The 17,500-nt window shown below is 42.5% G+C and overlaps 1 protein-coding gene across 1 annotated transcript in view; it reads left to right on the top strand.

Moving 5' to 3' along the window:
- Positions 1–10,888: 10,888 nt before the first annotated feature.
- samd14 (sterile alpha motif domain containing 14) overlaps positions 10,889–17,500 on the top strand; it is a gene marked incomplete at both ends in the record, with an annotated part of 33,349 nt that continues 26,737 nt past the window's right edge. The window contains one exon of the mRNA XM_083649776.1: positions 10,889–10,925. Within this exon, the coding sequence (XP_083505902.1) occupies positions 10,889–10,925 (37 nt within the window). The remainder of the gene's footprint in view (positions 10,926–17,500) is intronic.

Genomic DNA, 17,500 nt, shown 5'->3' on the forward strand with positions numbered 1-17,500 from the left:
CCAATCCTACTCTCTAATCCTGTTCTATTCTTTCTTTTACCCTTCCCTTCTCCCTCTCCATTCCTCCTCCTCCTCTCCTCTCCTCTCCTCTCCTCTCCTCTCCTCTCCTCTCCTCTCCTCTCCTCTCCTCTCCTCTCCTCTCCTCGCCTCGCCTCTCCTCTCCTCTCCTCCTCCTCTCCTCTCCTCTCCTCCTCCTCTCCTCCTCCTCTCCTCCTCTCCTCCTCCTCTCCTCTGCCTCTCCTCTCCTCTCCTCTCCTCTGCTCTCCTCTCCTCTCCTCCTCCTCTCCTCTGCTCTGCTCTCCTCCTCCTCTCCTCTGCTCTCCTCTCCTCTCCTCCTCCTCTCCTCTGCTCTCCTCTCCTCGCCTCTCCTCTCCTCCTCCTCTCCTCTCCTCCTCCTCTCCTCTCCTCCTCCTCTCCTCCTCCTCTCCTCTCCTCTCCTCTGCTCTCCTCTCCTCTCCTCTCCCCTCCTCTCCTCTCCTCTCCTCTCCTCTGCTCTCCTCTCTTCTCCTCTCCTCTCCTCCTCCTCTCCTCTGCTCTGCTCTCCTCCTCCTCTCCTCTGCTCTCCTCTCCTCTCCTCTCCTCCTCCTCTCCTCTCCTCTCCTCTCCTCTCCTCTCCTCTCCTCCTCTAAGTTAAATGGATGAATTGCTGGCTGTCTGAGAGCTTGGAGCTGCAAGCGTGCTGTGGTGTAGACAGACAGTGCAGCTAAACAGAGGCTTTGGCTGTACTTCAAGCAGGGAAAACTTGGTCAAAGCAGAAAGGGAGACTCAGGGAAAATAATGAGCGATGATAGGGGGATGTGCCGGATGTCCCGCCTAAAGGCAGGTGATTGGAGGAATACGAGTGGATGTCCCACCTTTGAAGTACAGACTGTATTATGATGCATTCACAGAATGTAGAAGAGAGACTAGTGCAGATGTAGCAGAGATGTTGTGGAACAGGTGATGTTTGGAGATGATAGGACAGCACGACAGTAGGCCCAGATCAAACACTGATGCAAGACCTCAAGCTATCCTGCCCCAACTCAGTGATAACAATACCAGCTCTCAGCTGCTGTATATATTATGTTATATCCTGCCAGCAGTCGATCTACACTGCTCTGAGCTCGATCTGTAGATCGACTGCTCTGAGTTCGAACTCTGCCCTGCAAGGCAGATTTCAGAGCTCAGAGCAGTAGATCTGTAGCATGCTAGATAGACACCGCTGGCTGATATCTGATCTCGAGATTATGGACGATGAATTCAATGGTCGCGTGTATTTATTTGAGCTGGTCTGGAATAATGTCTGGATTACACAAGGAGGGAGGGTGAGGAGCTGCTATCAATGTGACGGACACTCGGACAGCAAACAGAGCAGGCTGTCGGCAGCACGGAGGTTCGTTACATCGCTAATTCATGTTCTCTATATTATATAACAACCATAATGAACCGCAGCATGACAGAAAATATGTTGTTTACAGAGTGCATTATGCATGCCCCGTTTTCGCCCGTTATCGCCTGTTCCAGGACTCTACTCTGAGCTGAATATGTTCTGTGGGGATCCGAATGAAACGAAAGTTATCTGGGTGAGTAAAACATCATATTTTAAGCTGGAAGTAAGGCCCGGCGTGTAAAAAAACATAAGAACACGACATCAGAACAAAGAGACCCACACCCTGGCACCTGCTCACCTTCTAACAGACTTCTTATTTTTGATAATTATTGCTTTCTACTGTTTATACAATGTATTTACTGTAAATGTAACCCCTGATTGAATAATTTAATAAAGTATATTTAAAAAGTAAAAAAACATAATTATCCTTTAATATTTGATACATTGAATCTTAATGTGTGTCAACCAAAATGTTGCATATCAACATTTCAACAAATGGTGGTTATTTGCAAACGTGTCGCGTTTCCTAATTTATTTTGAAATTATCACACAAATAAAACAACTTGGGCAACTAACACAACTTGGTTATGATTAGTGGAAGTTTGGTTGAAACATTATGTAGTGGAGCTTTGGTTGAAACATTATGTAGTGAAGCTTTGGTTGAAACATTATGTAGTGAAGCTTTGGTTGAAACATTATGTAGTGAAGCTTTGGTTGAAACATTATGTAGTGAAGCTTTGGTTGAAACATTATGTAGTGGAGCTTTGGTTGAAACATTATGTAGTGAAGCTTTGGTTGAAACATTATGTAGTGAAGCTTTGGGTGAAACATTATGTAGTGAAGCTTTGGTTGAAACATTATGTAGTGAAGCTTTGGTTGAAACATTATGTAGTGAAGCTTTGGTTGAAACATTATGTAGTGAAGCTTTGGTTGAAACATTATGTAGTGAAGCTTTGGTTGAAACATTATGTAGTGAAGCTTTGGTTGAAACATTATGTAGTGAAGCTTTGGTTGAAACATTATGTAGTGAAGCTTTGGTTGAAACATTATGTAGTGAAGCTTTGGTTGAAACATTATGTAGTGAAGCTTTGGTTGAAACATTATGTAGTGAAGCTTTGGTTGAAACATTATGTAGTGAAGCTTTGGTTGAAACATTATGTCAGTGAGAGCTTTGGTTGAAACATTATGCAGTGAAGCTTTGGTTGAAACATTATGCAGTGAAGCTTTGGTTGAAACATTATGTAGTGAAGCTTTGGTTGAAACATTATGTAGTGAGGCTTTGGTTGAAACATTATGTAGTGAAGCTTTGGTTGAAAACATTATGTAGTGAAGCTTTGGTTGAAACATTATGTAGTGAAGCTTTGTTGAAACATTATGTAGTGAAGCTTTGGTTGAAACATTATGTAGTGAAGCTTTGGTTGAAACATTATGTAGTGAAGCTTTGGTTGAAACATTATGTAGTGAAGCTTTGGTTGAAACATTATGTAGTGAAGCTTTGGTTGAAACATTATGTAGTGAAGCTTGGTTGAAACATTATGTAGTGAAGGCTTTGGTTGAAACATTATGCTAGTGAAGCTTTGGTTGAAACATTATGTAGTGAAGCTTTGGTTGAAACATTATGTAGTGAAGCTTTGGTTGAAACATTATGTAGTGAAGCTTTGGTTGAAACATTATGTAGTGAAGCTTTGGTTGAAACATTATGTAGTGAAGCTTTGGTTGAAACATTATGAGTGAAGCTTGTTGAAACATGTAGTGAAGCTTTGGTTGAAACATTATGTAGTGAAGCTTTGGTTGAAACATTATGTAGTGAAGCTTTGGTTGAAACATTATGTAGTGAAGCTTTGTTGAAACATTATGTAGTGAAGCTTTGGTTGAAACATTATGTAGTGAAGCTTTGGTTGAAACATTATGTAGTGAAGCTTTGGTTGAAACATTATGTAGTGAAGCTTTGGTTGAAACATTATGTAGTGAAGCTTTGGTTGAAACATTATGTAGTGAAGCTTTGGTTGAAACATTATGTAGTGAAGCTTTGGTTGAAACATTATGTAGTGAAGCTTTGGTTGAAACATTATGTAGTGAAGCTTTGGTTGAAACATTATGTAGTGAAGCTTTGGTTGAAACATTATGTAGTGAAGCTTTGGTTGAAACATTATGTAGTGAAGCTTTGGTTGAAACATTATGTAGTGAAGCTTTGGTTGAAACATTATGTAGTGAAGCTTTGGTTGAAACATTATGTAGTGAAGCTTTGGTTGAAACATTATGTAGTGAAGCTTTGGTTGAAACATTATGTAGTGAAGCTTTGGTTGAAACATTATGTAGTGAAGCTTTGGTTGAAACATTATGTAGTGAAGCTTTGGTTGAAACATTATGTAGTGAGCTTTGGTTGAAACATTATGTAGTGAAGCTTTGGTTGAAACATTATGTAGTGAAGCTTTGGTTGAAACATTATGTAGTGAAGCTTTGGTTGAAACATTATGTAGTGAAGCTTTGGTTGAAACATTATGTAGTGAAGCTTTGGTTGAAACATTATGCAATGCAGCTTTGGTTGAAACATTATGCAGTGAAGCTTTGGTTGAAACATTATGTAGTGAAGCTTTGGTTGAAACATTATGTAGTGAAGCTTTGGTTGAAACATTATGTAGTGAAGCTTTGGTTGAAACATTATGCAATGCAGCTTTGGTTGAAACATTATGCAGTGAAGCTTTGGTTGAAACATTATGTAGTGAAGCTTTGGTTGAAACATTATGTAGTGAAGCTTTGGTTGAAACATTATGTAGTGAAGCTTTGGTTGAAACATTATGTAGTGAAGCTTTGGTTGAAACATTATGCAGTGAGGCTTTGGTTGAAACATTATGCAATGCAGCTTTGGTTGAAACATTATGCAGTGAAGCTTTGGTTGAAACATTATGTAGTGAAGCTTTGGTTGAAACATTATGTAGTGAAGCTTTGGTTGAAACATTATGTAGTGAAGCTTGGTTGAAACATTATGTAGTGAAGCTTTGGTTGAAACATTATGTAGTGAAGCTTTGGTTGAAACATTATGTAGTGAAGCTTTGGTTGAAACATTATGTAGTGAAGCTTTGGTTGAAACATTATGTAGTGAAGCTTTGGTTGAAACATTATGCAGTGAGGCTTTGGTTGAAACATTATGCAATGCAGCTTTGGTTGAAACATTATGCAGTGAAGCTTTGGTTGAAACATTATGTAGTGAGGCTTTGGTTGAAACATTATGTAGTGAAGCTTTGGTTGAAACATTATGTAGTGAAGCTTTGGTTGAAACATTATGTAGTGAAGCTTTGGTTGAAACATTATGTAGTGAAGCTTTGGTTGAAACATTATGTAGTGAAGCTTTGGTTGAAACATTATGCAATGCAGCTTTGGTTGAAACATTATGCAGTGAAGCTTTGGTTGAAACATTATGCAGTGAAGCTTTGGTTGAAACATTATGTAGTGAAGCTTTGGTTGAAACATTATGTAGTGAAGCTTTGGTTGAAACATTATGTAGTGAAGCTTTGGTTGAAACATTATGTAGTGAAGCTTTGGTTGAAACATTATGTAGTGAAGCTTTGGTTGAAACATTATGTAGTGAAGCTTTGGTTGAAACATTATGTAGTGAAGCTTTGGTTGAAACATTATGTAGTGAAGCTTTGGTTGAAACATTATGCAATGCAGCTTTGGTTGAAACATTATGCAGTGAAGCTTTGGTTGAAACATTATGTAGTGAAGCTTTGTTTGAAACATTATGTAGTGAAGCTTTGGGTGAAACATTATGTAGTGAAGCTTTGGTTGAAACATTATGTAGTGAGGCTTTGGTTGAAACATTATGTAGTGAAGCTTTGGTTGAAACATTATGTAGTGAGGCTTTGGTTGAAACATTATGTAGTGAAGCTTTGGTTGAAACATTATGTAGTGAGGCTTTGGTTGAAACATTATGTAGTGAAGCTTTGGTTGAAACATTATGTAGTGAAGCTTTGGTTGAAACATTATGTAGTGAAGCTTTGGTTGAAACATTATGTAGTGAAGCTTTGGTTGAAACATTATGTAGTGAAGCTTTGGTTGAAACATTATGTAGTGAAGCTTTGGTTGAAACATTATGCAGTGAAGCTTTGGTTGAAACATTATGTAGTGAAGCTTTGGTTGAAACATTATGTAGTGAAGCTTTGGTTGAAACATTATGTAGTGAAGCTTTGGTTGAAACATTATGTAGTGAAGCTTTGGTTGAAACATTATGTAGTGAAGCTTTGGTTGAAACATTATGCAGTGAAGCTTTGGTTGAAACATTATGCAGTGAAGCTTTGGTTGAAACATTATGTAGTGAAGCTTTGGTTAAAACATTATGTAGTGAAGCTTTGGTTGAAACATTATGCAGTGAAGCATTATGTAGTGAAGCTTTGGTTGAAACATTATGCAGTGAAGCTTTGGTTGAAACATTATGTAGTGAAGCTTTGGTTGAAACATTATGTAGTGAAGCTTTGGTTGAAACATTATGTAGTGAAGCTTTGGTTGAAACATTATGCAATGCAGCTTTGGTTGAAACATTATGCAGTGAAGCTTTGGTTGAAACATTATGTAGTGAAGCTTTGGTTGAAACATTATGTAGTGAAGCTTTGGGTGAAACATTATGTAGTGAAGCTTTGGTTGAAACCTTATGTAGTGAAGCTTTGGTTGAAACATTATGCAATGCAGCTTTGGTTGAAACATTATGCAGTGAAGCTTTGGTTGAAACATTATGCAGTGAAGCTTTGGTTGAAACATTATGTAGTGAAGCTTTGGTTGAAACATTATGTAGTGAAGCTTTGGTTGAAACATTATGTAGTGAAGCTTTGGGTGAAACATTATGTAGTGAAGCTTTGGTTGAAACATTATGTAGTGAAGCTTTGGTTGAAACATTATGTAGTGAAGCTTTGGTTGAAACATTATGCAGTGAAGCTTTGGTTGAAACATTATGCAGTGAAGCTTTGGGTGAAACATTATGTAGTGAAGCTTTGGTTGAAACATTATGTAGTGGAGCTTTGGTTGAAACATTATGTAGTGAAGCTTTGGTTGAAACATTATGTAGTGAAGCTTTGGTTGAAACATTATGTAGTGAAGCTTTGGTTGAAACATTATGTAGTGAAGCTTTGGTTGAAACATTATGTAGTGAAGCTTTGGTTGAAACATTATGCAGTGAAGCTTTGGGTGAAACATTATGTAGTGAAGCTTTGGTTGAAACATTATGTAGTGGAGCTTTGGTTGAAACATTATGTAGTGAAGCTTTGGTTGAAACATTATGTAGTGAAGCTTTGGTTGAAACATTATGTAGTGAAGCTTTGGTTGAAACATTATGTAGTGGAGCTTTGGTTGAAACATTATGTAGTGAAGCTTTGGTTGAAACATTATGTAGTGAAGCTTTGGGTGAAACATTATGTAGTGAAGCTTTGGTTGAAACATTATGTAGTGAAGCTTTGGTTGAAACATTATGTAGTGAAGCTTTGGTTGAAACATTATGTAGTGAAGCTTTGGTTGAAACATTATGTAGTGAAGCTTTGGTTGAAACATTATGTAGTGAAGCTTTGGTTGAAACATTATGTAGTGAAGCTTTGGTTGAAACATTATGTAGTGAAGCTTTGGTTGAAACATTATGTAGTGAAGCTTTGGTTGAAACATTATGTAGTGAAGCTTTGGTTGAAACATTATGTAGTGGAGCTTTGGTTGAAACATTATGTAGTGAAGCTTTGGTTGAAACATTATGTAGTGAAGCTTTGGGTGAAACATTATGTAGTGAAGCTTTGGTTGAAACATTATGTAGTGAAGCTTTGGTTGAAACATTATGTAGTGAAGCTTTGGTTGAAACATTATGTAGTGAAGCTTTGGTTGAAACATTATGTAGTGAAGCTTTGGTTGAAACATTATGTAGTGAAGCTTTGGTTGAAACATTATGTAGTGAAGCTTTGGTTGAAACATTATGTAGTGAAGCTTTGGTTGAAACATTATGTAGTGAAGCTTTGGTTGAAACATTATGTAGTGAAGCTTTGGTTGAAACATTATGTAGTGAAGCTTTGGGTGAAACATTATGCAGTGAGGCTTTGGTTGAAACATGTAGTGAAGCTTTGGTTGAAACATTATGTAGTGAAGCTTTGGTTGAAACATTATGTAGTGAAGCTTTGGTTGAAACATTATGTAGTGAAGCTTTGGTTGAAACATTATGTAGTGAAGCTTTGGTTGAAACATTATGTAGTGAAGCTTTGGTTGAAACATTATGTAGTGAAGCTTTGGTTGAAACATTATGTAGTGAAGCTTTGGGTGAAACATTATGCAGTGAAGCTTTGGTTGACAAATGTTGAGCTTCAACATATCTGGGCTGTTGGAGAAGCTACACAGTGCATTTCATTTCTTTTGAGAGGAGCTGAGCTGCTTCTTGATGCTATCCTACATTCACACTGCACACTGGGGCATAGAGAAGGCATCTATCTGAGTTAGTGTGACTTTGTGATGCTATCCTACATTCACACTGCACACTGGGGCATAGAGAAGGCATCTATCTGAGTTAGTGTGACTTCGTGATGCTAGCCTACATTCACAGTACACACTGGGGCATAGAGAAGGCATCTATCTGAGTCAGTGTGACTCAGAGTAAAGCAGCTATGCCTCGAAGCAGGTCAGGGGGTGTGGTTGATAAGCAGCCAGCAGGCTGGAGGTGCAGCAGGAGATAAGAAAGACATGATGCTTAGCCTCAGGATGCACTGTCCACACAGACACACCTCGGTAAGCAACTGCTGCTATTCTGTAAATGGATCCTCTCCTCCACTCTCTCTCCTCTCCTCCACTCTCTCTCCTCTCCTCTCCTCTCCTCTCCTCTCCTCTCCTCTCCTCTCCTCTCCTCTCCTCTCCTCTCCTCTCCTCTCCTCTCTTTCCTCCTCTCATCTCTCCTCTAATATCCCCTCCACTCTGTCTCCTCTCTCTCTCCTCCTCTCATCTCTCTCTCCTCCTCTCCTCTCCTCTCTTTCCTCCTCTCATCTCTCTCTCCTCTCCTCTCATCCCTCTCTCCTCTGTCTCTCTGTGACTGAAGTGGGTCAGCAGTGTTGAGCAGCATCAGCTGAGCCTTTCGTCTCCCTCATGACCCCACGCCTGAGGACACACCACCTTTATAGAGCACCTGTGTGTGTGTGTGTGTGTGTGTGTGTGTGTGTGTGTGTGTGTGTGTGTGTGTGTGTGTGTGTGTGTGTGTGTGTGTGTGTGTGTGTGTGTGTGTGTGTGTGAGACACAGAGAGAGAGAAAGAGAGAGAGTTCTCTGTTGTGCTTTCTAGTGAATTCTTAATGGGGCTTCTCAGAGGTCATGCCCTCAGAGAGGCTGAGATACTGCAGAAGCATGGAGGAGGAGGAAGGGAAGAGGACATGTGACAGCAAGAGGAGATGAGGAGGATGGAGAGAGCAGGAGAGGGACAGGAGTGCAGGAGAGTTATTTGTAATGGGGAAGGATTTTTCAGAATGACAGTTAGATCAAGAAGGGTCCAGGTGTAGCCTGAAGATGTGTATTTTTAGTCTCCACCGAAAGGTGGGCAGTGATTGGCCCGTTCTGACAGAAGAGGGGGAACTCGTTCCACTGTTGTGGCGTCAGAGACGAGAAGAGTCGTGAGCGGGATGAGCAACTTCTGAGCCCACGTAGCCATGGAGGGGCGAGGTGACCTGCTCTGGTGGAGCAGCGGAGGGGGAGAGGTTTGGAACCTGACCATAGATTGTAGATACAGAGGAGCAGTGTGGTGTACTGCCCTGTAGGCCACTACCAGTGTCTTGAATTTGATGCATGCCAAGATGAGAAGCCAGTAAAGGTCCCGGAAGAGAGGAGCGACGTGAGAGAATTTAGGTTGGTTCAACACCAGACGGGCAGCAACATTTTGAATGAGCTGTAACGGTCGGATGGCAGAAGCACGCAGGTATACATGCAGAAGAACATTGCAGTAGTCCAGGTGGGAGATGGGAAGTGTCTGGATCAGGAGTTGTGTCGCTTCCCTCGTGAGAAACCTGTTGTACAGGGAGAACCTACAGGAGCGGGCAGGGGCTGCGATGCAGGCAGAGCTGAACAGCTGGTTGTTCAGAGCAGCCCGAGGTTCTTAGCAGTTTGAGAGGATGATGGTGGAGAGTGAAGACTGGAGCAGTGGCGTGCCGTCCATTAGGCGAACTAGGCAAATGCTAGGGGCGCTTGAGCCATTGGGGGCCAGAGAGGGTTTTTTTTTTTTTTTTTTTTTTTTTTTACAAATACTTTTTCATGATAATAGGGCTACTATCATTTCACAATAGTAGACCAAAAATAAGCACAACAACGTCTTAAGTCTTTAAATAATAGTGAAATCATTTTTCTAATTCTGGCTTTCTGGCTGCCTGGGCTGCAGCACTTTCACCACGGTCCCTAATCCATACCACCCCACCCCCTGCGCTGGCCGCGCCCCCTTCTACCTGCTCGGAGCTTTTTCCCAGAGTGGGGGAAGCCCAAGGGAGCTGGAAGGTGGGTGCTGAGGGTGCTGCAGCACCCCCTGGCGGCAAGAAATGGGATTTTCGAAATTGTTGGATTTGGCTGTCTTGTGCTTATACCACCAACAAAATGCATTAAAAAACAGTTTGTGCTTCCCAGCTCTAATCTTATTTCATACGCTCTCTCTTCAAAAGTGTTTGATTTTCATCATATTCTGGTTTTCCATAATAATAATAAGTTCAGTGTTTATGCCTGTGTTGCTGTCTGTTGTAGTGTAAAACGACAGGTGCTTACATGAAAGTGAGTGAGAAAAGGAGAGGATACTGAATAATGACATCACAACAGTATAATCCTAATGTTAATTTAAAATTAAATATTCTTCTAAATATGGATGAAAGTCCAAAAAACGTCAAATTTTCTACGGCGCTGCCCTGGCGGGCAGCACCGAGGGTCCCTTCCTTACAGCACCCCCTACCTAAAAGTACTGTACTTCCAGCGCCACTGGGGAAGGGCAATTCTGAGACTGCACTGCAGTGGTGGAATTAGCTGCGATATAATTTGTATTATATTTTCTTTGGGGGGCACCAGCAAAAATCTTGCCTAGGGCACCAACTTGGTCAGGCACGCCACTGGGCCGGAGGAGAGGAGAGACGAGTATTGGATGGATGGAAGAGGAGAGGAGAGAGGAGGAGAAAGTGAACAGGAATAGAAGATGAGGAAGATGAGGAGAGAATGAAGAAGCAGTGATAGTGAGCAGTCAGCCTGGATGGCTGAACAGACAGAGGAAAGAGCTCCACCTCCTGCAGAAACCCAAACCAAGTCTGCCAAGACCAACTCTGCTAGAGTCCAAAGACAGTCAAGTCTTGAGGCACAAGCCACATATAAATGTCCATGTTTTCCATGTCGTATTACATCAAGAGTCGCCTCATGGAACAAATCTCATCACTCATATCCACAAAGTGCAGTTGAGTCAAATGTGTCATTGGGTGTCATATTTCAGGTTTTACATTCATCTCTCTCTCTCTCTCTCTCTCTCTCTCTCTCTTTCTCTCAGCAGTAACCGCTGAGTCATGTCTGCCACGCTGGACGATACAGAAAATGTGTTTGGTGAGTCACGCATTCACACATTTAAATTATTGATTTATGTCCACATAATTACAACACATCTTTTGGGGCATTTTTTGCCTTTATTAGACAGGACAGTTAGACTGCAGGAACTTTATTAGACAGGACAGTTAGACTGCAGGAACTTTATCAGACAGGACAGTGGAGAGAGAGAGGGGGGATGACATGCTGCAAAGGACCACGGGTCGGATTCAAACCCGGGTCGGCCACATGAAGGACTAAGCCAGGGGTTCCCAACCTTTTTTGGCTTGTGACCCGATTTTGACCGATCACAAAAATCTAGGGACCCAAGGCATTCAAATTCCAGTACATCATATCATCAGTGACATCATCAGTGACATTGTCAGTGATGTCACATGTAACAGTATGCTTCTTTTTTCACCTCAGAATTCAGACTTTTATCTCAGAAATCGTACGTATTTTTTATTCTGACATTAAACTCAGAATCCTGATTTAAAGTTATAATCTCAAACATATTCATTCAAAATGCACTATCTATGTGATAGTGAATTAACACAATGGTGATTGAGGCTATGGCCCATTGACACTGTTTGGATCTCACGTGCAATTACAACTCATCCACATAGGTGTCACCCTAGAGAACAAAACTGAAATCTTAGAGATGATCATTTTCACTTTCAACTCAGAACAAAACAAAACAAAAATCGCAAGTGACCCTAATCATCTTTGGTAGTTTTAAATTGTGTGTGATAAAAAAATAATAATAATAAAAATAAATCAGGCAGCCCTATTTGAATTCCAGGCGACCCCACTTAGGGTCGTGACCAAGGGCGTCGTTTTGGTGTCAAAGTTGGTAGGGTCGAGGACGGCATGAGGGGAGGGTGTTTCGGTGCCGAAAAAAATTTGAGGTTTTTGTTTTACCTTTTTTAGGGGGTCATCCCTATGTTCCCCGGGTCCTATGTTCCCCGCTTTTCCCAAATAGGGTCCTATGTTCCCCGCTATGTTCCCTGGGAGAGGTTAGGTTTTGGGTTAGGGTCTGGGGGAGGTTAGGTTTAGGCGTGGGGGGTGGGAGAGGTTAGGTTTTGGGTTAGGGTCTGGGGGAGGTTAGGTTTAGGGTTAGTGAAAAACGGGGAATATAGAACCCGGGGAACATAGAACCCGGGGAACATAGACATGATCCCTTTTTTAGCCATATTTAGACGAATATCTCATTTTAAATCAACATTAGGATTATACTGTTGTGATGTCATTATTCAGTATCTTCTCCTTTTCTCAATAACTTTCATGTCACCACCTGCTCAGCTCTCCTGTCAGCATAATTGTAACTAACAAACACAAACTGGAGGTTTAGCCATCTAATCATGTTCTTTCACAAACAGCCGGTTTGGAAAGAAAAAATTGCCACTGAATCCCACACATCATACATCCTACATTTCTTCCTCCTAAGAGTTGCACGATCTTCAGTCAGATGTCAATTGCCACCATTTGACATCGCCAATACACTGTTGTCATCGCGCAAGCACATGGCTACTTAATATGGACGTTAACGTCCATATTATAGCCATGTGCTTCAGCTGCGCGCTGTACTTTGCTAAATTAGCATCGATGCTAGCGGGACTTACCTGCTTGCTGCTGCTTGCACTACTGCACTGCTGCGTCACTGCTGCTTGCTGGTAATGTTAATCCCATGTCAGAAAAAGTCTCCAGATTTATCGCTAACAGGAGGGTCTGTCTGCTGCGCGTGATTTCTATAACCCGGAAAACTGTGTGTGGGTGGGCGTTTGTTTGGTCATCAGCCAAATGAGCCAATCAAACGGGAGTTGGGCCAGTCCTGAATGGACTGGCCCATTCAGTTGTGAAAAACAGGGGTAAATGTAACTTTGAACATATTGCAAACTAATTTCACTCAATAATGGTCGGGTCAATTCTATCCTTGCAAAATATGGGAAGACAATCTAAATGACCTATATAACTGCACTCCAAAGATAATGCAAATAAGGTTGCTTAAAAGTTGGTAGGGACAATTGGACACCCTGAAATGTTGGTAGGGTCCAGACCCCATCAACCCCACCCAAATCGACGCGCTTGGTCGCGACCCTAAGGTTGTGAATTACTGGACGAAGTATTTTTGGTACGCGCTCTACCAGGTGTGACCTAATTATAACACTATTATTAATGCAGTCAGATATTAGGAGTCAGTCAGTTACAAAAGTGTTGCAAACACACATGATGCAGGTGTAAAGAGAACGGTCAGTATCCACTTCATGGGTACAAAAAGCAGCGCCTCCTCCATATTGAGCGGCTACCAATAATAGCAGATACTGAACAATACCTTGCTAACTGTTTGGCCCTTCTCTTAGGGAGACCAGCCATCTGAAGGTCTCTCACAACCAGCTTATGGACATGCGCTGGGCTGCCAAATATGAAAACTAAAAGTTTATACCTGTAGCCCAGCTGTGAGGCCTACTCCAGTTGTTGATATTTCAGCATCTTGGTCAGAAAGGCTTCCTCTAGGCTGTGGTCAAAGGTACAGCCAACCTCTAAACCTCTAGAACAAACACCTCTACGATTTACAAACAGCTCAGTCCACAATAACACACACACACACACACACACACACACACACACACACACACACACACACACACATACATGATGTGTGTTGTGTGTACCTTCATGCATGCATGTGTGTGTGTGTGTGTGTGTGTGTGCGCGCGCGCATGTGCGTGTGTATTGTGGACTCAGCTGTTTGCAAATAACAATGTCAGGCCCAGTTCTCTCTCTCTCTCTCTCTCTCTCTCTCTCTCTCTCTCTCTCTCTCTCTCTCTCTCTCTCTCTCTCTCTCTCTCTCTCTCTCTCTCTCTCTCTCTCTCTCTCTCTCGAGCATCTTCTCTCCTCTCTCCTCTCATATCACTCTCTCTTTCTGTCGTTGTTCGCCACCAAACATCCCATGGCTCAAATATGCAGCAGCAGCCCTGGGTTTACAGCAGCAGCCCTGGGTTTACAGCACCAGCCCTGGGTTTACAGCACCAGCCCTGGGTTTACAGCACCAGCCCTGGGTTTACAGCACCAGCCCTGGGTTTACAGCACAAGCCATGGGTTTAGCACTCAGCTGTGATGAAACCATCGTCAAGAAGATCGGCAATTTCTATATTGTTGTTCTAAAAGCCTGTTGTGCTGACCGGGCAGAGCGTCCGTCACGTGTAATGTCCGTGTGAAACTGGTCGTATTTTTTGTTCCGGCCGGTGACGCCAGCCTTAGGGCCTCTGTCGACCTAGCATCTTTTCATGAGCCCTGGCGTCTTTTTTCAGTTGTTTCCAATGGGGGGAGAGCGTATGCGGGCGCACACGGACGTCTAGAGAAAGTACGCTGCGCCCAGCGTCTATTTTCAGAGCGCTCCGGCGTTTTTGTGCGCCCGACTCCCAGCGCTTCCAGCTGAAAATATTTTTACTTTTCAGAAAGACGCTGGTGTCGGGTGCTCCTTTTCTGGCAACTTAATCATATGGAGAAACTATCGCAACAGAGACAGAAAGGCCCACAATTGTGGGAGCAGATTGGCTAGACACTTAATATTTCTGGTGAGTGTTGAGCTAAATCACTGTATGTGTGTTGTTAGCTAATGTTAGCTGTCAGCTATCAAGCTAGCTACCACACTGAACTAACGTTACTTTTCGACTGCTTCCTTGCATATTGTAAGCTGAGCTCCCCAGCGTATTTCCAGCGTTTAACGGTCGGAAAAAGACGCTAGATGGACACACGGCCTTGTGCGCTAAATAAAACAGCAGGGGAGGAGAAGCCCTGCCTCGGTGTTCAGGAAATGCAGTCTTCGTTCCGGCCGCGTGAACAGTACCGCTTTTGTCCACAGGTGCTGCTACAATAAACAATAACCCTAATACAAGTAGAAGTTCCCCACTGGTTTAATTATTATTATTATTATTATTAGTAGTAGTAGTAGTAGTAGTAGTAGTAGTAGTAGTAGTAGTAGTAGTAGTAGTATTAGTATTATTAGTATTATTATGAGAGCATTTCTCCATCGTTGGATGATACTATAATGTGTAATCAATGATTTATTAATATTAATTAATAATAATTGCAGACCGCCCCTCTCATTAAATTCTGATTTATGTCTAGTGCTGATGGACAGCTCCTTTCATCATCAAAATGAGAAGTGCTGGCAGAAGCCATTATTTGGCCTGTGTATTTTATGGGCCACGATCATTTTAGAGATTTCCAAGTGGGCCATGAGTGGGAAAAGGTTGGGAAGCGCTGTATCTTCCACACCGTCTTTCTCTCTTTCAGTCTGTCGTCCTCCATTTGTACCACTCTGTTTCTCCATCATCCTCTCTGTTTCTGCTCTACCCATCTTTATTTCTCTCTTTCTTTATCTCTCCTTTTTCATCTCCACCTCACCCCATCCCAACCCTATAATGTCTCACTCTCTCTGCAGCCTCCCACCTATAATACAATTCTCCTTCTGTCCACCCCCACCCCTCTCTCTCTACACCCCCAGCAGTAATGATAATCTCTCACACTCTCTCTCTCTCTCTCTCTCCCCCTCCAATTCTATTATCATTTATCCCACCCCTCCGTTCACCAACCCCCCATCCTCTAATTTAATAAGCTGTTTCTTGGACTTTCTCTCTGGATATCTTGCTTTTAAACCCACCTCCTTGTGAGCCCACCAGCATCAAAACCCCCTTATTACCACAGCATCTTGTTTGGTCCACTCACTGCTCTCTCGCTTCTTCTCCTCTCCTCTCCTCCCCTTCCTTTTAGGGTTACCTCTCCTCTCCTCTCCTCCCCCTCCTATTCACCTTATTCTTTGCCCACACATGGACGCTTCCGCATTACGTCATTTCGTAATAGTATTTCCGTTTTGACTTGCCAAAAACCCCGCAGGCAAAATGGCCGCGCACACTCCGCTCCTAAAGTGGCAAAATTACTCCCCCATAAACTAACATATCTTGGCCAATACGTATGTAACATACAAAATAAAACAACCCGTAATATCTTAATTTTATGTAGAATGCAGAGGACATGTAACTGTTTAGTTAAACTTGCATTCCAGGAATATTGTGCTCTTAAGATGACGTTAGTGGAGTCGAGGCTGTTGCGTCCTGAAACCCACATAGGTTGCGTGCGATTCGAGGCGTAACCTATGTGCGTTTTAGCGTAACCTATGTGCGATTCGAAATAACGCATCCGAGATAGAAACGTTATGAATATAGCCACTTTATAAACAACAAACTAACGCTGGTGATCCGTATGGAAACAGTGTTACTCGAAATGGTTAAAAGTTATATCAATTTGGTCATTCAGTGGCATTTTACTGCCATATAACATAACTAACTAGTGGCTAATATTAGCCACAGAAGGCAACTAGCACTGAACCGGAAGAACAAATACGTTTGCGTTGAACGCGGAAGAGAGAAAAAGTGGGCGTGGTGAATAAGGTGAATAGGTTTACCTCTCCTCTCCTTCCCTCCCCCTCCTATAGGTTTACCTCTCCTCTCCTCCCGTCCCCCTCCTATAGGTTTACCTCTCCTCTCCTCCCGTCCCCCTCCTATAGGTTTACCTCTCCTCTCCTCCCCCTCCTATAGGTTTACCTCTCCTCTCCTTCCCTCCCCCTCCTATAGGTTTACCTCTCCTCTCCTCTCCTCCCCCTCCTATAGGTTTACCTCTCCTCTCCTCTCCTCCCCCTCCTATAGGTTTACCTCTCCTCTCCTCCCGTCCCCCTCCTATAGCTTTACCTCTAGCTCTCCCTGGGGAAATAGGCGGCTGTCAGCCCACTGTGGGGGTGGAGGGAGAAGAGAGAGAGAGGTGTGTGTGTGTGTGTGTGTGTGTGTGTGTGTGTGTGTGTGTGTGTGTGTGTGTGTGTGTGTGTGTGTGTGTGTGTGCGTGTGCGTGTGCGTGTGCGTGTGTGTGCGCGTGCGTGCACACACACACACAGAGCTTTACAGTCTTCACAGATATTGGACAGTAACCTATGGTGTGTGATTCAGCAAATAAACACTCTTTGGCTACAGCTGTGAAGCAAAACAAACTCACTCAGTACAACAGCTGTCTTGTGTTTTGGTGTAGCGGCTCCTGAGAAACAAAGGGATCTGAAGCCGCAGTATAAGTACGATTTTAATGTAACAATCTTTGATTCTTATGGATCTAAATGACAAAGTTGAGCTCCCAAGAGAGAACAAATTAACAGCGGAATACAAAACTGTTTCCTGAACATCAGCGAGCGCTCCCTCCAGAGAAAGCCTATGATCCCAAGCACCCGTGTTTTGAGGGTGTTGAGGTTTGCAAAACTAAGACAGTTACCTCTCGCTGCCACTCGAGGGTGCTAAAGTACAACCTGGCCCATCCAGGTCACATGAAACTTTAATGTTCCAGTAGGGCAGTGGTTCCCAAACTTCTGAGAGAGGGGAACATGTAAAATGTGTAAAAATAAATTATGAAAATAAATGAAACAAAATAAATCTGCTCAGGAGGCACTATTGCAACTCTTTCACTAATTTTTTATCTAATTTGTTATATTCTTCAAAGGGTGGGTTATCATTCATTCATTCATTAAGTTAAGTTAAGTTAACTGCAAGAGCTAG

This window comes from Poromitra crassiceps (assembly GCF_964638095.1).
Source record: "Poromitra crassiceps genome assembly, chromosome: 13".
Classification (NCBI taxonomy): Eukaryota; Metazoa; Chordata; class Actinopteri; order Beryciformes; family Melamphaidae; genus Poromitra; species Poromitra crassiceps.